The 24,263-nt window shown below is 34.9% G+C and overlaps 1 protein-coding gene across 9 annotated transcripts in view; it reads right to left on the bottom strand.

Moving 5' to 3' along the window:
- PDS5B (PDS5 cohesin associated factor B) overlaps window positions 1–24,263 on the bottom strand; it is a 228,564-nt gene that overhangs the window by 55,684 nt on the left and 148,617 nt on the right. For 8 of the 9 annotated variants that reach the window (XM_007105442.3, XM_055089326.1, XM_024125886.3 and 5 more), the window contains 5 exons: window positions 23,676–23,724; window positions 21,027–21,166; window positions 19,167–19,282; window positions 13,859–13,964; window positions 11,268–11,428 (listed from right to left, as the gene is read on the bottom strand). In XM_007105442.3, the coding sequence (XP_007105504.2) occupies window positions 11,268–11,428; window positions 13,859–13,964; window positions 19,167–19,282; window positions 21,027–21,166; window positions 23,676–23,724 (572 nt within the window). Of the gene's footprint in view, window positions 1–7,434; window positions 7,498–11,267; window positions 11,429–13,858; window positions 13,965–19,166; window positions 19,283–21,026; window positions 21,167–23,675; window positions 23,725–24,263 lie in introns of all 9 variants that reach the window. The other variant, XM_055089325.1, reaches the window with a different exon arrangement.

Raw genomic sequence — 24,263 nt, 5'->3', positions numbered from 1 at the left:
GCCTGCGCGTCCGGAGCCTGTGCTCCGCAACGGGAGAGGCCGCAGCAGAGGGAGGCCCGCATACCACAAAAAAAAAAAAAAAAAAAAAAAAAAAAAATACTCAACCTCAAAGAGGGCAGAAATAGAAAGAAATGGGAACATATATTAAGATGGCAGCTTTAAACCCAACTGTATCAACAGTTACATTAAATGGTAAATGGTATAAACATTCCAATTGCTAGTGTGTCAAACTGGATTAAAACAACCAAAATCAAAACAAACCAACAAAAACAAAACAAAGACCAAACTCAAACTATAGGATATTTACATGGTATTTATTTTAAATATTAAGTCTCAGGAACATTTACAGGGAAGTAAGGAGGGGAGGGAGGGAGCAAGGGAGAGAGGGAAGAATGAATGAGAATACTGGGACTTCCCGGGTGGCGCAGTGGTTAAGAATCTGCCTGCCAATGCAGGGGACATGGGTTCGAGCCCTGGTCCAGGAAGATCCCACGTTGCAGAGCAACTAAGCCCGTGTGTCACAAATACTGAGCCTGCGCTCCAGAGCCCGCACGCCACAACTACTGAGCCCGCACGCCACAACTACTGAAGCCTGCATGCCTAGAGCCCGTGCTCCGCAACAAGAGAAGCCACCGCAGTGAGAAGCCCGCGCACCGCAGCGAAGAGTAGCCCCCGCTCGCCACAGCTAGAGAAAGCCTGTGTGCAGCAATGAAGACCCAACGCAGCCAAAAATAAATAAATAAACAAATGTTAATGTTAATAATAATAAAAATAAAGAATGAGAGAATAAAAGACCAAAAGAAAGAGATATGCCTTGCAAACATGAATACAAATAAAAGTAGATGCTGCTCTCAAAGACTGCAGAACAAGGAAGATAACCAGGGACAAGGAGAAACATTTCATTAACAACACAATCTGTTGACAAGGCTATGGGGAACCAAGTACATTCATACACTGCTGGAGAGAATGCGAAATGGTATAACCACTACAGAGGGAACTGTAACAATATCTAGTAAAATTATGTATGCATTTATTCTATGATATATCCACAAAATAAATATTTAAATGTGGAATAACTGCTAGTATATGTAAAAAGAAAAAAAAGCAAGGTGGAGAAAGGCATGTATAGTGTACTTTATCATTCTTCTATCAAAGAGGTCATGTGAACACACATACATATACACACACGCACTGAAACACATCTAGACCGACATGCATGAAAAGACTTCTTTTAAGTTTATCTATAGGTAAGAAGGAATAGGGTAGAGTGTTGAGGAGTACAAGCTAGACTTCTTAGAATATAATATATCTTGCTTTTTCAGCTTGTCTTTAAAACCTGTGACTATTTCATATAATTAAGAAATAAAAATTTTTTTAAATAACCTTAAAAAATAAAAAGAAACAAATGAACAAAAGTGTGCATCCATTTGGTGGCATAACCACACAAAGAATCATTCCAAGTAACTTTAAAACACAAGAATTTGACTGTAAATCCCTAATGTGATACACCGTAAGTACAAAAGAGAACTACATAAGGCAAACAAACAGCTGTTTTTAGGAATCACACTGGTGGTGCTACTACTATTCTGAGACCGTTCTGTATTTATTATGGGATAATTCAAATGAGTTATTATGTAATATCACAGTTTTATCATCCTGTATTATCTCAGCATAGGGGAAAAGATAAAAATGTAAAATTGAAGAGGCTCAATAAAAACCCAATTTGAACTGGAATAATCAATAAAAACATACAATGCATTTTATCGTCCAAAAAACCTTTTTTTTTTTAAGCTGTATCCACAGAATTGTCCTAGAAAAGTGACCCACACATTAGCAATTAGTACACACAGGATTCACATTCTGATTTCTTAATACTATTCCCATTAAAAGGAACCAGGGTTCCTTAGAGAAATGGCTGAATCCAGGTCTGGGGCAGGACATGTACAAGATGGGTCTGGAACATGTTGTCATACCAGGTTGCAAAGATATTACAAAGATTAGTGGAATTATTCAAAAGGATTCAGAAGTCAATCTGAATAGCCTATAGATGGGACAATGTGAGCATGGCGTGATCACTGTAATTGACTGAAACACAAATATGAGTAAATCCATCAGTTTATAATATTTTTAAAAGACGACAACAGAGGATACTAGTAAATTCCTCACTCTTTATTTTGAACTCTGTTCAATACATAAAAGAATCACCCATTACTTACAGATATGGAAAACAAACTTATGGTTACCAAAGGGGAAGTGTGGCGGGGAGGGATAAATGAGGTGCTTAGGATGAACATATACACACTACTACATATGTATAAGACAGATAACCAACAAGGACCTACTGTAGAGCACAGGGAATTCTACTCAATATTCTGTGATAACCTATATGAGAAAAGAATCTAAAAAAAAAGAATATATGTATATGTATAACTGAATCACTTTGCTGTACATCTGAAACTAACACAACATTGTAAAGCAACTATACTCCAAAAAAAAAAAAGATTATTCATGATGTTTAAAATAAACTGATAAATAAATTAAATGAAAAAAAGCATTTTAGGGCTTCCCTGGTGGCGCAGTGGTTGAGAGTCCGCCTGCCGATGCAGGGAACACAGGTTTGTGGCCCGGTCCGGGAAGATCCCACATGCCGTGGAGCGGCTAGGCCCGTGAGCCATGGCCGCTGAGCCTGCACGTCTGGAGCCTATATTCCGCAACGGGAGAGGCCACAACAGTGAGAGGCCCGTGTACCACACACACAAAAATAATAACAAAAAAAGCATTTTAATTTTTCTTTATGTGCTTTAAAGTAATGCTTATGTTTCTGCAAGTCAATTGACTTAGAGCAAAACGAATAATATTAGGTACAGAAAAAAAGCCTGAATAAATAACTTGTGATGCTAAAAAAGGAAAACAAGGAAAAAAAAAAAAAGTATCAAGCACTTATCCTGCCAAAGATTAGATGAGAAGTTCCTCTTTATAAAAGTATTCAGCTATGGGGCTTCCCTGGTGGCACAGTGGTTGAGAGAGTCCACCTGCCGATGCAGGGGACATGGGTTCGTGCCCCGGTCCGGGAGGATCTCACATGCCGCGGAGCGGCTGGGCCCGTGAGCCATGGCCGCTGAGCCTGCGCGTCCGGAGCCTGCGCTCCGCAAAGGGAGAGGCCACAACAGTGAGAGGCCCGTGTTCCACAAAAAAAAAAGAAAGTATTCAGCTAACAAGTGATAAAGGAATGACAGAGTATCATTACTGATTACTAAATATGATCAGCTGCTAACATCATAAAAGAGAAACAACCAGGTATTACATTCCTCCTGACAGAGAAGAGCACACCACCACCTACAAAATGGTCCTGTGACGACAAAATAGCTGAAGCAGAATCCAGTCAGGCCTCTGGATTCAACTATCACTTTACAGAAAACACAGGAAAACGTTAAAGCATGCCAAAGGCATACAATTAGCAAAAATCCAAAATCAGTTTATGTGAAACTCCTCAAGATAAACAACCTGGTTTCTTCATCAAACACAAAGAGAAGAGCTAACTGGAGGGGGAACCTACAGGAGAAAAGGGACTTCAGAGACCTATCAAGCAATAACAATGTAGAAACCTCACTTGGATCCTGATTCAAAAAAAAACCAAACTGTTAAAAAAAATTACTATATTTTTGAGAAAATTAATTGGATATTATTATTAGGAAATTATTATTAACTGTGTTTACGATAAAAGTATTGTGATCATTTTTTTAGAGTTCGTATCTTTTGGAGATACTGAGATGTACAGATGAAAATATAGAGTGGGATTTGTTTTCAAATATAAGGGGAATGCGGGTAGTGGGTAAAATTATAAATTAAACAAAGGGGCTTTTAGTTATTTATATATAAACGGGTTGGTGGATACATGGGAGTTCACTATAATATTCTACCTCTTTTTTATATGTTTGAGAACTTCAAAAATAAACTATGTAAAAAAACAATTCGAGCCTCACCAAAATGCCCTCTTTTTAGTCGGTGGTTTGTGGTTTCTTTGTGAAATGAAAAATTATTATTTTCTGGTTACTTCAGGAACTGAAGTACCCAGAGAAGACCTATCTTCTCATAAGTCAGACTTTACAATACAAACATCCATAATGTCTTTTCTTAGTAATCAAGAGAAAAATTACAGGTCACACACAAGTAAGAAGCAACTATGGTGGAGACTTTCAAAGATAGCATGAGAATTTTAAGTTCATCCAATGTTCTGCATACTCATTTAAAGAGAAAACAGACATAAACCAAAACAATAAGAAAAAAAAAACAATTTTACGATTTCTAAAGCCCTAGGCAGACTGAGAAGTTAATGAATGTAAATGAAGCAACTACCTTCTAACTGCTTTTTATATTAATAAGTTTCTATTAAAGGAAATCCTTTATTCCCTCATTAAATTGATTTTTCCCCTTCAAATTCAAGGGGGAACCCCCCTGCCGCCCCGGTTGCGAACAAAACTGAAAAACACATTAAAAACACTAAAGAAAAAAACTCCAAATCCTACTACCCTGAAATAATTAGCTAACATTTTTTAGAACTACTTCTAAAATTTCTCTGTACATACATACACATATTAAATAAATGAGAATACAAAATATATATTATTTGGAAACACTTTTTTTTAAAAGGTCACACAGGTCTTGTGGCTGGCTATACCACAATTAATCTAACCAATCTCCTACCAATGAGCATTTAGATGGTTTTTTTTTTTTTTTAATCTTGACAACAAAACCATGAACATCCCTGTGCTAGCTCTTTATCTAATGTCTCTGAGCTTTATAGCCTATAATCTGTTCTGAGATCCTGGAGCTGTAAATCTGCAAATTACATTTCCCAGACTCCCACAAGAGCTGGTAGGTTCTTCCAACAAGAGACACCACAGCTTCTTTAAGGCCTTCTCTGTAGTAGCTGTGCTGCCCTGCAGCAAGAGCCAGGCCACTCCTACTCTGACAGTTAGTTGGCACGATGTGGACAGGCTCTTCCACCCATTGGGCAGTCCTTAACACCGCTTATTCCCAGTTGTTCCACCAGCCCTAAGGGTGGTTAACTGCTTCCAGCAAATCATAATCTCTGAGCTGCCAAAGCAACTTTTTGCTCTTTCAAGCTTCAAACATCTGTATTAATTAATTTATTTACGTTTAAAATACCTGGAATGGTTTCTGTTTCTGACTGGACCCTGAACCATATAACCACTGTGTAGACATATTTTCTAATTATCTCTGGGATAAATTCCTCAAAGTGAAACTACAGTATTAAACACCACACACATTTTAAGTTGGTATGTATTAACCACATTACCAACTGAGAAAAGCTGCATCAGTTTATATTCCAACTGACAGCAGCACTGGCATGCTAGCTAAAACTGGTTATACAGCATATGGGTATTGTATTTTCCTCCAGTACTCTTAGCAGGCGTAAATGTCCTTTCCTAATGTGATGAAGGACTTCCTGTTTGTAAATTTCTTATTTATTCCCTATGTTAGTATTCTACTGTGAGACATGTCTGTTATTCTTTTGTTAAGAATCTTAATACATTACAAATATTAACCTTTTCTAAAGTCATATATATTGAAAATAGCTTCCCAGCATACCAGTTCTGTTTCCATTTCATGATTTTTGCTTTTGTCTAAATAGTATTCTCCCTCACTAAAATATAAGGGCAGAGACTTAACCTGTCCTTTTCATTTTAACATCCTCAAGTACTTTATACACAATGAAGGCTCTACAAATATTTTTTCAATAAATGAATTTTAAAAAATCCAATCCATCAATATTTCAATTGTGACTTGGCATCAGTGTCCCTTTCACCACAAAGTAAGAAGTTACAAAAAATGTACTGGTTACTAATACGTTTATTAATTTATACATATTTAAAATCTTAGATATATGAATAATCTTTGACTCATCTGGAATATGTGTAAAAGCAAGTAAGCAGTCTACATTAATTTTTCTTTTTAAAACAGCTTGCCAATTATTTACTCAATAATCTAAGTTTCCCTAATTTCTTTGTTAAATATTATACCCCTCACTATTATAGGGTTGTACAGGGTTGCAAATTTCTTATACACTTTACTTTTAAATCTTCTGATTTCTACTCGTATAATATTTTCTAAATGATTGTCAATGGTATATAAAGAAAGCTTTGGATTTTTACATACTTATTTTGCCCATCTTATTTTTTAGTATTTTAGTAGTTCTGCAGGTCATTCTCTTGAATTTTTCTTAGAATATGATAACTTTGCTTCCTCCTTTCCAACACCTGCACCTCTTATTTTCTTATGTAATTATATTGGTTAATGCTTCCTAAACAATGTTAAATCATAGCAGAGCTAGTGTATTTTCTCATCTTGCTCCTGATTTTACTGGGAATGCTTCTAGTGTTTTACCATATGATGGTGCATACTGGTTTGAGAAGTATGAAGGCATTAAATTGTATTTTATTGGGTTTAATTATAAATAGCTGATTTTTTTTTTTTTTTTTACCAGAAGCCCTTTTAGCATCTGTCAAAATGATCTATTGTGTGCCCTTTCCCTTTTACTCATTTATATAATGAATTATAACATGAATATTAGGCTTTTTAGTAGTAACCCTTTTTGTATTCCTGGAATTAACCAATTTGGCCATAGTATATTCTTGTTTTACTGTAGTAAACTCTCTTTTTGATAATATTTTATGTACAATTTTTGCATCAATATTAGTAAGATTTGTCTTAGTTTTCTTTTGGAGGGATATCTTTTATCAGGTTTTAGCATTCCTGCTAGTTACCCTGGCTTTATAAGAAGTAATCTAAATGCTTTCTTTTTCCCCCTATGCTCTGAACAATTAAAAAGAATTAGAATTCCTGGTTTTTTTAAAAAATATATATATAGATTTGAAATACCTCCTTTAACACACACCTTTTATTGGCCCTTATTATTATTAGAGGGTAATTTTCTCTAATTCTTTTATAGTTATAGACTATTAGGTTTTCTTCTTCCCTCTACTTGACTCAATTTTATTTATTTACATCACCCTTAAAAATAATTCAGGTTTTCAAATATCTAAGACATAGATAGAGCCACATCTAAAACTTAAATAATGAAAGTAAAATGATGAGGAAAGACAAATCAGAGATATGCAAACAAGAAGAAAACCAAAGTCTGATTTAGGGGAATAAGCTAAACTGAATGCAAAGGGAAAAAAAATCACACAACTTGGTAGACAGACTGACCTCACAATAAAAAAGGGCTAATACATTCCTTAAGTCCTTGAATCCTAAATAATATCCCTCATTTCCCCTTATTTAAGCACAACTTGGCTAGTTAGGAAATGCTTTAGATACATTCTTTTTGTCCATCAAAACTCTCTAGTTGTTGAATCATTAACTTTGGAAATCTTTTGTGATTGAAAAGAAATAAGTCAGCCTCATTACCTTTCCGTTGTGCATGATCCACTTTTTTTTCCCTTGATGTTTATGAAATCACTTCTGTAATCTCTGAAAATTCAGTAAATTCCATCACAATATTTTCCTAAAACTTGAGCCCTTTTAATCTCCAGATTCATGTTTTCATTCGTTCTAAACAAGTTTACTATTATTTTTTTAAAATGTTTTCCATTTCCCATTATTCTGTTGTCGTCTCCACAGAAACTAATCATGGCTTTTCACTATCTGCAATTCTCTTTAACTGCCTTCATTTCTTTGCCCACTATATCTACATTCTATGCAGTTTCCTCAAGTTCAACAGAACCCTTCCTGGTTACATTTTCAATATTGTTTACTCTGCTCCTTGCTGTTTATTATTTTTTTTGCGGTACGCGGGCCTCTCACTGCTGTGGCCTCTCCCGCTGTGGAGCACAGGCTCCGGACGCGCAGGCTCAGCGGCCATGGCTCACGGGCCCAGCCGCTCCGCGGCATGTGGGATCCTCCCGGACCGGGGCACGAACCCGTGTCCCCTGCATCGGCAGGCGGACTCTCAACCACTGCGCCACCAGGGAAGCCCGTCCTTGCTGTTTATAATAAATTATTTTCTATAATACAAATATGTTCCTGCTCTTCTTTATCCTTAGTTCTGCCATTTCTCTTTTTATGTTATCTTATTTTTGTTCTTTTTTTCCAGATGTCATTTGCTGTTTAATTTTCTTGGCAGTTTAGAACTGTCTAAAATTTTCTTTTTTCCTAGAAAAATACAATTCTTCCAAAGTGCTAATCAGCTATCTTTTGAACGCTAAATTATCACCATAGGATTCATGTTTGTTAATTTATTTGTATTCTGTTAATTCATCTTTGAATAAGAGAAATTCTCTCTGGCTCCACCATTTAAACAAAAATGTAGATAGTGTCTCCCTGATGACTGAACATTGGGCACTTGTTTTAAAAAATTAACATCAGAACTCCCAACTCAAACTACACTTGCTTAATTAGCTGGATAAACAGCATGGAGGAAGAAGCTGGGACTACAGATATCGAGTCCTTTTTTTCTGTGTAATTTCTAAGTCTGCTTAAGCTCCTCCAATTGAGAACCAGCTCCACTTGGACTATGACCATACCTTATGCTATAGGGGACTCTCAGTTTTGGCACATCTGCCTACTTTGGGATGAGCCAGATTCCTGAGAGACTTACTGAGTCATAATGGAACCCATAATTCACCATCATTTTAGTTTAGTAGGTCGGCACATAATTGTTTCTGTTCCTGTAAAGTTGGTGAGACATTTGCTTCACAATTCTATTCTAAGCCTTACCTCACTTATAAGCTTTGCTCCTCCTGTTAAGCCCAGAGAAAAATGGTACGAACACAAAGTCTCTCCTTTAGCTCTATTCCAGCTGAAATTAGGTTTTCCCTATTTCTCTCAAAGCTGCCCATAGCTCAAACTCCTCCCTCTAAATGAGCAAATGAAAGAACACTTATTATACATTCCCTTCAACATCTGATTCAGGGATACATTTATCAACTGTCAATGTTCTCACATTCAATTCAGTCTAAATGGCTTATCTAGCACCAATTCTGTCCAGTTTGTGGTAGCTTCTACTTAGATACATTTTTCTTTTAAATTGTTTTAGGGAATTCAAGGGAAGATAATTTGATAAACATTCATTTAACGCTATTGTTTTTCCTCAACATCAACTCACCCAATTTAATAATTTAAAATATAAAATCTGCATACATATTTTATCTCCTGGAAGACATATACTACGAATTACTTCATCGAGAACAGTGTGTACATACAGTAGGTATTCAGTATCAGATGAATTAATTCTCCTCATGAGAGATATCCAAAATATACTCAGCATATATATCAAATAACTCTAAGTACTTCAGTTCCATATTAAAGCAGATTATGTTTTAAAATGCCCTCGTGTGTTCTAAAACGTCCACCTTTAGACCTCGCTCTCGTAGTTCTCCTACAAATATATCAAACAGTGTTTCTTTAAAATATAAAGGGTACTAGGAAAGACAGTCTAGAATGAAAACTAAAACCTCCACTGAATAAATAAAACTAAAACTTGTTCAAAGCTCTAATTAAGAAAGGAACTGTGCCATAATGCATATGGTACCATACGCACTGCAAACAAACAAGCCTATATTCAAATCTTCACTCTGCTATTTGCTAGCTATGTGACCTAGAACCATTTACCTCAAGTAAACATTAGATTCCCCATTTGGAAGATTAGGACAATTCCTACAAATCACACTGAATTGTTACAAGGTTTAAATGAGATAATACAATAAGTGGGCATTCACTATATGGTAGAGTTATATACAGTTTATACATATAGTGTGTGTGTATACATATATCTCCAAACTCTGATCTCTGATCTGGATAGGAGAGTCGCACCTCCATTCCAAAGGGAAACTTATGTTCTAGGCTCCCTTAAAAATTAAGAAGCCAGTTCTAAACAATAAAGTTTCTTACCCTTGCCAAAAAGTACAATGCTACAAAATTCTTTTATGTTTCAATTATCACTTAAATAATGCTTTTGTCCTATATAGCAATAGTTTCTAGAATTGATTTAGTTCATGCAAATAGAAAGTAATAACAGAAAGTACACCTGAGCCTCTAAAAGCTAGCTTTGTCCAAGTCTCTTTCTGAGGAAAAGAGCCGCAGGCAATTCTTCAACATGAAGAAGCACAGTACCCCAACCACAACTAACTAGACCAAAAGTAATGAGCTGGAAGTAAAACCAATCACCAGTGACTATGGCAATATCAAGACCAACTATCAGCTATGCTCTCCAGGAACAGGGAGGAGAGATGCATACAGAGAAGTAAGCAGGGATTCATAAAGAATGAAGACTTATTCTTTTTGAGCTATTAGAGAATCTTGAACAATAAACAACCACTATTAGAGATCAACAGGATAACAGCACAATTTCCAATTCTTGGAAATACTAGAACACACAAACACACACACCTAACACACTGCTGTCAGGATGCTTATACCATGCTTCTCTGCTTCCCTGTGCCAAATAAAGCAATAATTCTAAAAATTTTCGAGTCAATACTCATAATCACAGAAGAAAGTAAAGAGTGCTATGGACAATCCTGTTGAAATGCCTTTGGAATTTCCCATCGGACCTTAAATTTTCAGGAATTACTTATCCTATGCCATAATATGCCAAGGAACGGTTTTACTGTAAAACCGTTTTCATTAAAATCTTTAAGGGCTTCCCTGGTGGCGCAGTGGTTAAGAATCCGCCTGCCAATGCAGGGGACACGGGTTTGAGCCCTGGTCCAGGAAGATCCCACATGCTGCAGGGCAACTAAGCCCGTGCACCATAACTACTGAATCTGCGCTCTAGAGACCGCGAGCCACAACTACTGAGCCCACGTGCCACAACTACTGAAGCCTGCACGCCTAGAGCCCATGCTCTCACCGCAATGAGAAGCCCGTGCACTGCAACGAAGAGTAGCCCCCACTCACCACAACTAGGGAAAGTCCGCGTGCAGCAACGAATACCCAACGCAACCAAAAATAAATAAATGAAATTTTAAAAATAAAGGATATACACAAGTCAAAAAAAAATCTTTAAGCAAAACTGATGCTTCAGAAAGAAATGCCATGCTCACCCTACATTTTCATGAATCTTCTAAAACCAATCAATGCTTTCTCCCAGGAAATGAGAATCTAAACTGAATATTTTAGACTTAAGATAACCCAGACATTATTTCCTCAAAACTTAAAAGATTCCTACTATTATATAAATCAAGAAACTGTAAGTTATTTTTCTGTCTTCCAGAATATTTATCAGAAAAATCTCAACTCACGATCTGATGTGTGGGAAATCCTCTTCAATTTTGCTTCCTGTGTTTTTGAAAATTTGGAGTGCAGCTTCTGCTACTTTTTCATCATCCATTTTCAGACAAGCCAGGAGAGATTCAAAGGTTTCAGCAGAATGAAACGAGATGGGATGTGTAAATGAGAGTACCTAAAAAATAATCATAAAAAATGATCTGTAATCCTTTTCACCTTTATAAATCTGAAATGTTACATATTAGAAATACTACAAATCCAAGTAAATAGAAAAATAATTACGCTAAAACATCAGTAAGAGCACTATAAATAAAATTTAAAACTTACTCAAATATATAACAGAAATGTTCTTGTGTAGGAAGACTGTACAATCTAAAGAAACAATTACCTTCAAAATTAAATTACATGTTAACATAATTCTACTCAAAATAATGTGGATTTGGTTAATGTTTGGGGAGGGGGGTGGAGGAGAATGAAGGTAGGAGAAAAGGAAAATGAGAAGAGAGAATTTTTAAAAATACCTCTATGATTCTAAACAAAGATCATTAGACGAGACCAACTAATAACATTTTAGGAAAAAAGTAATCTAGGGAAGGGGTAAAACACCAGACAATAAAAGATATTGTAAGGTTACAATAATCAAATCAACATGGTACTAACATTAGAAGCAACAAAAAAAGAAAAAATAAAGCAATAAATAGAACTTACCATATATAAGCACTTAAGATAGGGTATAATAGATTATAAAGATGGTAACAGAAAATAACTGAGAATGGATGGAATTTTTATTTTTAATAAATAGTACTGGTAAAGGTGGATAGTTATTTGGAGAAAATCAAATTAGACCCTCCCCTACAATACACAATTTCAAAATAAATTTCAGCTGCGTTGTTTCAAATTTAAAAATCACAAACAATAAAAACCCCTCTGAACATGACAGGCCTTTTAAGCTTAAAATAAACAATTAGACTCAAACGTAGAATGCGAAAACAAGCAAGGAGTAGAAAAACGTATTAGCATAACGCCATATTTATAAGACTGAGAAACAAGCAAAATAAGTGATGTTATTTAGAGATATACACATAGACATAAATGGAAAATGTATACAGAATAGTTAAGAGAATAATAAACTCCAAATTCAGGACAATCAGACCTGGGAGATGTGGGGTAAAAAGCCACTCAGTGAACTTCAACAGTATTAATATTCTATTTGAGTTAGCATTCCTTTTACTTTCTATGAGTATTTATTTTATTACTATACTTTATAACTTACATATAACAGAATACATTTTATTTTTTATATATCAAATATGTCCTATAAAAAAGCCAAGGAAATTAAAAGCTCACTTAAGTCAGTTAAAAAAACAAAAGATTGAGATGTCAGTAGAAAATGAACACAGGATAAAAGTAATGAATTCACCAGAGAAGACACTAATGATCAACATATGAAAGGTGGATCTCACTAGCAATAATTATACAAATTAAAACATTATTTTTCACTTATCAGATTAGTAAAACTCTTAAAATTTTATACTATTCCAAATTTGTGAAGATAGGAGATAGGCACCTCCATACACTGTTTACTGAATTTATATATACTGTATGAGTAGGATTTCTCTGTAAAGGAATTTGAATACACATATCCAAGAATTTTGAAAGCGGTCATTCTCTTTGACCCAGTAATGTCCTTCTAGTATTTAAAAAAGAAAGAAAGAAAGAAAGAAAGACATTAGCAGGAGATCTTAGATATATTTACCTTAGCAGTAATAAAATTAGAAAAATCTAAATATTCAACAATATGAAAATAGTTGGGAACACTATGATATCCCCAAAATGAACTAATCACCATTTCAAAAAATAATGTTTATTATTATTTTTAGTATGAGCCAGACACTCTGCTAAGACATTAAGTACATGATTTGATTTAGTCCCTGTGAGAGAAGTACTGTTACTAACTCCATTATAGATGAGGAAACAGAGGCAATTAAAGCATACATCTAAAATCAGATCTGTTTTTTGACACTCTTAAAAATACTGTCTTAAAAAACACTGAGAAAAATGCTTATAATTTATTATGGGAAAAGTCAAGATATGAAATTGTTATTTTCAGTCTGATCTCAACTATATAAAAGTGTACATTTTTCTAAATATTAAAAGGAAACAAAAGATATTTATGAATGACAGGCTTCTCAATGTTTTCTTATTATTTTATATTTTCAATGTTATCAACAATTAACTGATATTTTTGTAATCAGTAAAAGGTAATAGTATATTTTAGCTAACAAAATAACACATAAAACGGACTTTAAAATTTTGGTTCTTCCTGTGGTAGGGGTAAGCAAGTTCTTTGTTCACTAATGAAAGCTTCAAATTATAATCCTTAATATAATTAATGCTAGGTTATATTATACAATTTAAACCTGAGAATATTTAGCTTACATGTTAGAATAAACATGCAATTTCAAAATTACCTAAAAATGATTAAGAAAATTTTACTTCAGGTTCTATAAACCTAAAGAAGCAAATCTCAAGTCTAAAAAATCCAAACTATATATGTTTAACAATTGTCTAATTAGGCACTTAATTTCACCTTAAGCATATTTACCTTAAGCAGTTCAAGACCTGCCCTGATGGCTTGATCAGTTGGAACACCCTCATCTTCATCATCTGCTGTTCCATCTATTGATTTGTTCACTTGCTTTATAAGAGCACTAAAGTATGAAAAAAAAATTTTTCATTTTTTTTAACTCTTCTATCAGAAATGTCTAAGAAAAATAATCCTGAATATTTTCTAGATAGACCACAACTAAACCACATAAAATTTGATACAGCTGTTGCCCAACCATTATGGCAAAACAGAAAGCTATAGTAAACATAGCTTCTTTTTGAAATGATATTTTCCTTTGTCCATTCAAATGAGGTCAAAATGTTATCTGATTTGCTGTTTATTAATGCTATATTTTTATTCTTGTATTTTCCATGTAAAGTTTATGCCTCAACATGTGAATGATAATAGATGTTTTCTAACTATCTAAAGTTCATTATTACTCCAGTAAGTAGAAAAACGTATACTGAAATAAAGGATAAATGGCAACATTAAGCACTTTCAAACCATCTAGCAAATATTACTGTGTCTGGCACTGTTATAAAAGCCAGAAAGGCCTCCTCCTGAAAGGTGTAAAAATGCCACATAACAGACATACAATAAATCCTCACTAGAACATTCAGAATAGATCAAAAAGGAAACACAATGTTTTGAAATTTTCTTCTAAAAACAAGCTTATGTGATTTTAAAATAATTATTTGTAATGCACTGTCTCTTATCGAAAATAATCTTTCACTCTGGTAGGTATTTGTTCTTTTTACAAAAAAACAAGTAACAGACACCAGGTTAGAGATATAATACATATCAAAATATAAGAAAATTCAATTATTCAATGTTCCTTAAAATGTTTAGATCTACATTTCTACAAAAATATTATGAACTCAAATCTAAGGTCAAGCTACAAGTCAAATATACCTGTCTTCTTGCAGCGTCCTCTTAAATTTATCATTCCCTTAACAATTAGTATCTTTGAGGATGTTTTGTCCTTTTCTGCCCATTTTCCCTGATTAACTGATTCTCATAGCTCCAACCACCCCAAATAAAAATCTTCAGCCTGAATCCTCTTCCCATATTTTCATCAGTCCTAAGGTTTTTTTTTTTTTTACCTAGATGTACCATAGGAATGAAAAATACCATATATCCAAAATTAAATCCATTATTTTCTTCCATGAGTAAGCGCATGAAGCTCTCAGTCTAGTGAGGGAAGGCCAAAGGCCAAAAATAAGCAAACAAATACGTTAAAATCAGGGAACAATAAGGACTAGAAAGAAGGCCAAGACAAGAAGACAAAGACCCTTGGTTAGCCAGGGCAGTCAGGAAAGGCATTCCTGAAGAGGTATAACTGAGCTAGTAACCAAAGAACAAGAGCCAGTGATATAAAAAAAATCTATGAGAAAAAGCATCAACCAGGAAAACCAAAGAGAATCAATTGAAAAACTATTACAAAATACTAAGAGTTCAGTGAGGTGATACCAATAAAACACTAAAAATCGACTGTGCTGCTCTGTATTAACCAAAGCCACCTAAAAAATACAGGCGGGTGAGGGGTAGAAGAAATCTATTTATAATGACAAGTCAAAATATACAAAATAACTAGGAATAAAAAGTTTTAGGGGCTTTCTCTGACGGCACAGTGGTTAAGAATCCACCTGCCAATGCAGGGGACACGGGTTCGAGCCCTGGTCCAGGAAGATCCCACATGCATCAGAGCAACTAAGCCCGTGCACCACAACTACTGAGCCTGTGTTCTAGAGCCTGCGAGCCACAACTACTGAGCCCTCGTGCCGCAACTACTGAAGCCTGCGTGCCTAGAGCCGGTGCTCCACAACAAGAGAAGCCACCGCAATGAGAAGCCCACGCACGGCAACAAAGAGTAGTCCCTGCTCACCACAACTAGAGAAAGCCCACGTGCAGCAAAGAAGACCCAACACAGCCAATAAATAAATAAATGAATGAATAAACTTATTTTTAAAAGTTTTAAATGCACAGAATCTGTACATAACTTCTGAAATTATATTAAGGGAGCATAAAGATTTGAAAAAAATCAAGACAAGCATGGAAACACAGTATTACACAAATGGTGTTTTTCACTACATCTCAGAGGAACACAACTTGGTGTGGGACAAGATTCAACAAACACATTCTATAGCTCATCTGGAAAAATTAATTAATGTTTGGGAACATCTAGTACATTTTAGGGGAGGAGGGATTAAAGAACTTTCTCAATGAGATAAAAATGTATCATAAAAGCCTCAAAAGACAAAGAAATCAAGGCAAAAATCCAGTAAGACCCCAAATATAAGAATTTATGCTATAATGAGGGAACATCTCAAATCAAATGGGAAGGAATTAATTTTTCAATAAATGGAGCTGATACAACTAGCTATCAGGATTTTAAAAAAGGATGGATCTCTATCTCCACCTTAGAACGAAATGAATTCCAGACCAATTAAAGACTAAATGTAAAAAACATAACCACCTTATATGATACCAAAGGCAGAAAGAAATCATAAAGGAAACAAATAATAGATTATATAATTTAATATTTATTAATGTCAAGCACAAATTTAAAAGGCAATCAAACTGTGTTACTAGCCTTACTTTATAAAGCATTCATATAATCAATAAGAAAAAGACAATTCCTCTAAGCCACTCACAGAAAAATAAAAAGAAACACAATTAGCCAAGAAACACATAGGGAAAAAATGTTCAACTTTATTCACAATTTTTTGGGTTTTTTAAAAATCGTACCATCATTCACCTATAAAAAGGCAAAGACTGAAAAGGTTAAGTCACTATCAGGAAGAGTTAGGTGAATTGGACACTCATTGACTACTGGTGGGGAACAAGAGTGGAATCTTTCTGCAGCGTGGTGGCTAAAGCAAGAGGGCGCTGGAGCCAGACTTCCTCAGTTTAAATGCCGCTAGCTATTTCCCAGCAGTGGGAAAGTTACTCAAACATCTGTGTAGCTCACTGTTCCTTACCTGTAAAATGGGAATAAAAATATTTCTTGCCTTACAAAGTTAAGTGAGTTAAAACACATAGAACACAGAAAATCAACCCAGGCATGTTATAAGCACTAATGGCTACTACCTGTTACTATTATTTAAGTTTGAACATTTCTTCTGTAACACCATGACCTACTAACTGCTAAAGTCAAAGACCTGTTTTGGTCCTCAGTCTTTCTGTTCATCACACATATTACTGCTGGAAACTTTTTCTATCTTAAGTTTCAAAATACTGCAATAACCTGGTTTTCTTACCTTTCTGTAATTTTTCTACTGTTAAAAAAAATTCCAAGATTCTGTCCATGATCTTTCGATCTTTTTAACTTTTTTCTACATAATCTTGCTCAGGGAACTATCTATTCTCACAGTTTCACTTTAAATTCAATTTGCCTTGATTAAAAAAAAATTGCGTCCAAATAAGCAGCACATCCTTTCTTACCAGCTCCTTTCATTCTTTTCATGGTAATACTATTCATCATCTGGACTTGACCCCGTATACTTGTGACTCATCCCTTTTATTCCCCATTTCCAGTAAGATGACCCATTTTTTACGTTGTTCTTTTAAAACCTTCCTCAAATATGTTCTTTCCCTTCCATCCCACTACCACCATCCACAGACAATTATAACAACACCTCAGCAGTCTATCTCTTTGACTTCCCTCCTCCTATCCATCATCAATCATTCCTGGTTCTCAACAGAGCAAAGAACAAAGTAAAAGCTCTAAAGTTAGATCTTAAAGGCTTTCCACAATTTGATCCCAAATGCTTTTTTAGAATCACCTCATAACACTTTTACACTTCTCCATATTGTACTTTAAATAGATGGCAATCATTTTCTAAATATCCTTGTTCTTTCCTATCCCAGTTAGCTTGGCTTATATTAATCTCAATACCTAGAATACTCCTCCCATTTCTGTAGAAATACAATCTTACCCCATTCTTCCTCTTAGGTCAAACACTAGCCCCTTTGAGAAATCTTCTTTCAGTCCTCTGAACACTATCTGCACCAATTTTATAGAACTATAATATAATTTCCTGATTAAAACTCTTTATTCCCTTACTCAAGAGAAGGTTGATGAAAAGCAGAAAATATGCTTTGCCAATACCTAACTAGCATTACTTCAAATATATCGTAGCAGGCATGGGATTATTTATTTAATTAATGAATTTCAGTCTGATTCAGATTCTTCCTTGCACTAATATAGAAGGTTCTGGTTTTTCGTTTTGTTTCGTTTTGTTTTTCAAACTGAACAACCCTTTCTTCAAATGAAAAATGATGCAAGAGGAGTCCAAAGTGACATATGGGCATCCAAAGTAGGGTCTGTCTCCCTACTCTATGGAGGGTCACAAGTGAAAAGCTACACCCTATGCCGTCCTCAAAAAAACCCCACAAAACCCCAAAGGGGCTTTACTGAGTACAGAGTGTACCATTAGTATTATTTATTTTAGATTCCAATATACCTCTGAAAGGTACTACTGATCACTAATGAATCAGTATGCTATATATATATTTTATAAGTACAAAAAGAAAAGGGGACTTCGCTGGCGGTCCAGTGGTTAAAACTCTGTACTCCCAATGCAAGGGGCACAGGTTCGATCCCTGGACAGGGAACTAAGATCCCGCATGCCACATGGTGCAGCCAAAAATAAATAAATTAATTTAATTAAAATAAAATTAAATTAAAACTAAAAAAGAAATAAATAGAAAAGAAAAGAGCTCTTCCCACATTTTACAAAACCAAGTACAGATATAAAAAGAAAGTATTTTCCAAGATATCACAGTCAGGTGATAAAGTTTCAAACCTGAAACTTTAAATGAAGGTTGTTTTAAAAATAACATTTTCAGTTCTCAGATATCTGTGAAAATGCATCATATGTTGTTTTACAACATATTCACTTAGTTTTCTTTTCCTGAGAACAAAACTGCAATTTGTTTCTATTAGTTAACCTATGCAAGCCAACTAACTAGTATACTAGTAACAGACAAAAACTAGGCTTGGATTGACAAATTTTCATCCAAATTGAAAGAGTACCTAAATTAAAATAAATAACAAGAAAAACTAAATACATACACATATATATACACAGAGGAGTGTATGTATATATACAAACATATACATATATATGAATAGATCTATTTACAGATATCTACAGATTAGGGTATAGCCATTATGTATATACATAAACCTATACTATGAGTGCCTTACTCAATAATGAGCGCAGGTACCCAATAATGATTGACTACTAAAGCATGAATGAATTAATAGTAATGAAAATTCAATATTTTAATATACAAATACCTGATAGATTCAGTATCTATGTGCACAGGTGCTATCCTCTCCAAGAGAAACTTGATCATTTCCAGAAAAGGATTTGTAGGCTGTTTGGGGTTGCCCAACTTCTTAGTTATTTCACGCTGCAATGTAGATTTTTAAAATATTTAAAAAGTATTTTTAAATAATTCATTACATTCAAATGTTAAGAACCTATAATAATTAAAACCATGTAGTATTGGTGCTGGAATAAACAAATCAATAGGAACAGACCAAGAATTTAGCATAGGAGAAAGGTAATATTTCAAGTAAGTAGCAAAAAGGTAGATTATTCAATATATTGTTATATTGAAATACCTGAACAGACATTTAGAATAAAAGCAGTTATATCCCTACCTTACACCAAAAATATTCCAAAACGATGAAAACAAATACGAAAGAATAAAACCAAGGGTCAGTGGATACACAAACTTCAACAAGCAAAATTATTAGGGGAGCTCATTAAAACTACAGATTCCTGGGTCTCATCGTGAAGATTCTCATTTAGTCAACCTGGCATAGAGCCAAAAATCATCTTTTGTAAAAAAAGAATTTAGGGGCTTCCCTGGTGGCGCAGTGATTGAGAATCCGCCTGCCGATGCAGGGGACACAGGTTCATGCCCCGGTCCAGGAAGATCCCACATGCCGCGAGCCATGGCCACTGAGCCTGTGCGTCCGGAGCCTGTGCTCCGCAACGGGAGAGGACACAACAGTGAGAGGCCCGCGTACCACAAAAAAAAAAAAAAAAAAAAAAAAAAGGAATTTAGGACAATATATGGGCAACAGATTAAGAAATACTGACATCAGGGACTTCCCTGGTGGCAAAGTGGTTAAGACTTTGTGCTCCCAATGCAGGGGGCCCGGGTTCAATCCCTGGTCAGGGACTAGATCCTACATGCATGCTGCAACTAAAAGTTCGCATGCCACATCTAAGGAGCCCTCAAGCCACAACTAAGGAGCCCGCGTGCTGCAACTAAGACTGAGCGCAACGTAAATAAATAAATAAATATTTAAAAAAAAAATACTGACATCAGTAAACATTTTCATTGACCTGCAATAGAATGGGATTTCATAAGCAGGACTCCAAAGGCAAAAACCTTGAGGAGACTGCTGATAGACTTGGCGAGATAACAAAACCATAGTATGTAAAGGACATCATAAACAAAATGAAAAGGGAAAACTACAACAGATAGAAAACTATATCTGCAGCTTAATTAACATACAGTGCCATGACATACTAACAAATCAGTGAGATAAAGACAAATATTCCAGAAAAATAGGCAAAGAGTAAAAAACACACAATTTACAAAAGAAATAAGAATAGCTAATATACTGAAGGAGAAAAAAATGGTCAGATGACTAGCAACCAATTTTACAAATCCTATCAAAATAATGATGTTTTTGTTTGAGTTTTGCTTGTTCCCAACAGTGATAACTGGCCAATCATGAATTTACCCTAAAGAAATGAAATCAAGACTGTGTAAAATTACTTAGCTATAAAGATTAAGTATTCTTTACATTAATCAAAAACTGGGAATAAATTTCAATGTGTAACACAAGTGGGCCGTTCAATAAATTATGATACACATATTCAGTGGTGTGCTATGTTGCTACTAAATATAATACTGCAAAATACTAATTAACAAGAAAATAAAATGTACAAAGATACATGTATAATATAAACATACACCATAATATTAACAACAGTCTCTATAGAGGAATTACAGTTTAACTGTATTGTTATTTTTGTGATATTTTCTAAATTTTACGTAATGAATTACAAAAGGGGACAAAAAAAGATTTGGAGGTTTCTCCAAACATGAGCTCTTTTTAAATTTCTCTCCTTACCACACAACCTTCAGCCTGTTTGCAGGAGCATGTTGGACTAACAAGCACTTCTAACTGTTTTCTTATTTTCTCATCATCTTCTAACACCTGTGTGAATTTCTTCATGAAATCCTGAGCCTTACCAGGATCTGGCAAATTTCCTTAAATTAAATTAAAATTCAATTAAAATACAATTTTAGAAATTTCTCGAAATAGTAAATGAAATCAACATTTTTCATTCTTTTTATTACTTTGATGAATAATCCTAACTTACAAATTCATTTATTTTAATGTGATAAAAATTGTAGAGCACCTTCAATAATAAATTTTCACAAATAAAAATCTGTTTCCTAGAAACATAAAATAAGATCACTGTGAAGGACCATCTATGCAGAGAAAGACCGAACTGGCTATTTCTAAATAACTCCTTATAATACTTAAAGGCATTAAATGTCTACCTGAATAATACCAATTTTATTACTATCTCTTGAGCTTGTTGTATACATTGTTCTTTTGCAATTCAGAGCAAGAGATGAAGATCAATCAGTTTTACCTAGAAGAAACCATTTTCCTGTACTGCACTGTTTACTGTTAAACCATCCAGAGATAATGCACACACACACGCATGCTACTTGGCACCAACACATGCTGAGCAACACGTTCCAGGTGTTACTGCTGGGTAGGCCATTATCGCATGAGAAAGGATGAGTTCTTGTAGAATCAAAGATGAGTTTTATACTACTCTCCTAATACATCATGTATCAAAACACTTATGAAAGCTAATAAAATATTCATCCTAGAATCTTTTTTTTCTGGCTACTCACAACTGTGAGGGAGAACAAGACTAGGTAGGATCCTTCTAAAAACAGAAATTATAATACAGAACTATGGACTCTAATAAAAGTAGCAGAAATGTGTTGAACCTTAAAATATGAATACAGTAAATGCAGTCTTCAAGTTCATATACAACTCTGAAATTCCATTTTAAGTCTTGGCTAGATGACTGAATATAGTAAGAACAAATTTTCCTCCTAACTACTTGACTGTATGACATTTCCATATTTCTAGAATACAAAACTTCTACTGTACTGTTTGTCAACAGTTTTGGAAAATGTCACTTTACAGCCCCTCCATGACATATAGGCATCATATTAAAGGCTACAGTAAAGCATACCATTCAAGAAACAAAACAAAAAGAAAGTGAAGTGGGGATAGAGGGAGGGGGAGGGAGAGAGAGGGAGAGAGGAGGGAAGGACGGAGATAGAGGGAGAAAGGGAGGAAAGGAAAAACAACAACAAAAAGCCCCTTTAATTCAGGATTCTACAAACGTACTAGACCATGGAACTCCTTTTTCTGATGATACTATTAATACCTGCAGGATACTGGCATTTCTCACAACAGAATTTGGGAAATACTGTACTTGTTGGAAGAAAATGGATAGAAGGTTAAAAAAAGAAAGAATATAGGAGACAATCTCCTTTGGGGACAGTGTCTGCAGCCAAACAACCAGGGAAATAGTTGTTAAAAAGCAATAGCACAAAATCACTTGCTTTAAGTTATCCAAAGGGACTGAAAACTAATTTATGTTTAACTGCTCAGGACTAAAAGATATTTTGGTCTTTTTGGGAAATTTCTACTCAAGCTAAAGCTTCTATCACTTAGTCTAATACCCAATGAATTAGGTTACTGTTCTCTTTGGTGTCTTAGCATTACTTCCACACACATCTCGGAATATTTGTTAACATCTCAAAAATCCGTCTAAGAACTCTTCATTACTACCACGTGGAAGCTCAGTAGAAGCATTCTTCCAGGTGTTCCTGATTTTCCCTCCATCCACATGCTATACACAGTGATCTCTGAGGTGAGAGGAAAAGCAAATGACCTACAAAAACCGCTACTTTTTCCTACCCCTGCCCTGAACAAAGGAGATGTGCTGCACAATCCTTTAGTACTTACTGTTAAAGGCAATTAAATAACATTTTATTTAAAATCACTGAAAGTAAAAAAGCAAATTAACTTTTTTTTTCAAAGAAGCTCTTTTGTAGTTATTAGGTATATCTTTCATTGTAAATTTTGGCTCAGGATGAAATTAGCTTCAGATAGATTCACATTAGATCAAGCAATACCAAAGCACAGATGCAGTTTTTAACAGCAAGGTTATGCAGTAATTTGAATGTATTCTCAAAAATAAATCTACGCCTTCCCTGGTGGCGTAGTGGTTGAGAGTCCGCCTGCTGATGCAGGGGACGCAGGTTCGTGCCCCGGTCCGGGAAGATCCCACATGCCGCGGAGCGGCTAGGCCTGTGAGCCACGGCTGCTGAGCCTGCATGTCCGGAGCCTGTGCTCCACAACGGGAGAGGCCACAACAGTGAGAGGTCCGCGTACACACACACAAAAAATAAATAAATAAAAATAAATTTATGTAATAAAACCCAGCTCTTGCTCGTATCAACACACAAAATAATCCTACGCAGTATGCAAAATAAATGAAAATCAGAAAAAAAAGGAAAGCTGAGCGTGTTGGGAGAAAAAAAAAATCAATCAAAAAACTTTAATATTTTCCTATATTATCATAGCCTAAAATGGAACTCCAAGAAACACTTTATATTATCCAAAAGAAATGTTTCAAATAAACCTTAAATTTTACATATAATATTTGAAATAACTTACTTGTAATAACCATCACTTTTGAAAATATGGCCTTGACACTGGCATCTGTCTGTAAATCACACAAAAAAATGCAAAATTAAAATCTCCTGTACCAAATGCACCACACTAAAACAAGATGTAAATAATAGGGGAAATGGGGAGAGGGTAGGGGTATATGTAAACTCCGTACTTTCTGCTCATTTTTCTGTAAACCCAAAACGACTCTTTTAAAAAAGTCTTTTAATTTTAAACAATTAGTAAATAGCAAAAAAAAAAAAAAAAAAAAAAATCTCCTAACAATAATCTTCATTGTATTCTTCAGAAAGTTAAGTAAGCATAACCCACTCATGCTCTCGGCCCACGCCCTGACCACCACTATATGCTCCTTCTTTAGCCATGTTTAAACTCCAGATGAACCAAATGAAAAGTAGAAGTGAAGTCATACTCCACTGTCGTCACCTCTTCCCTCGTCCTGTTCTGTCAGCCTCCAAAACAAAAACAGATGACTGCTACATCAACCTTTTGGGACACAGAGATATTTTGTTTTTCTTAAGTACTCAAAGAACAGGACAACTAAGTTTAAAAAAGGAAAATAATCTGGAAATGCTG

The sequence above is a fragment of the Physeter macrocephalus genome, chromosome 13 (assembly GCF_002837175.3).
Source record: "Physeter macrocephalus isolate SW-GA chromosome 13, ASM283717v5, whole genome shotgun sequence".
NCBI lineage: Eukaryota > Metazoa > Chordata > Mammalia > Artiodactyla > Physeteridae > Physeter > Physeter macrocephalus.
This window is presented reverse-complemented; position numbering and strand designations above follow the sequence as displayed.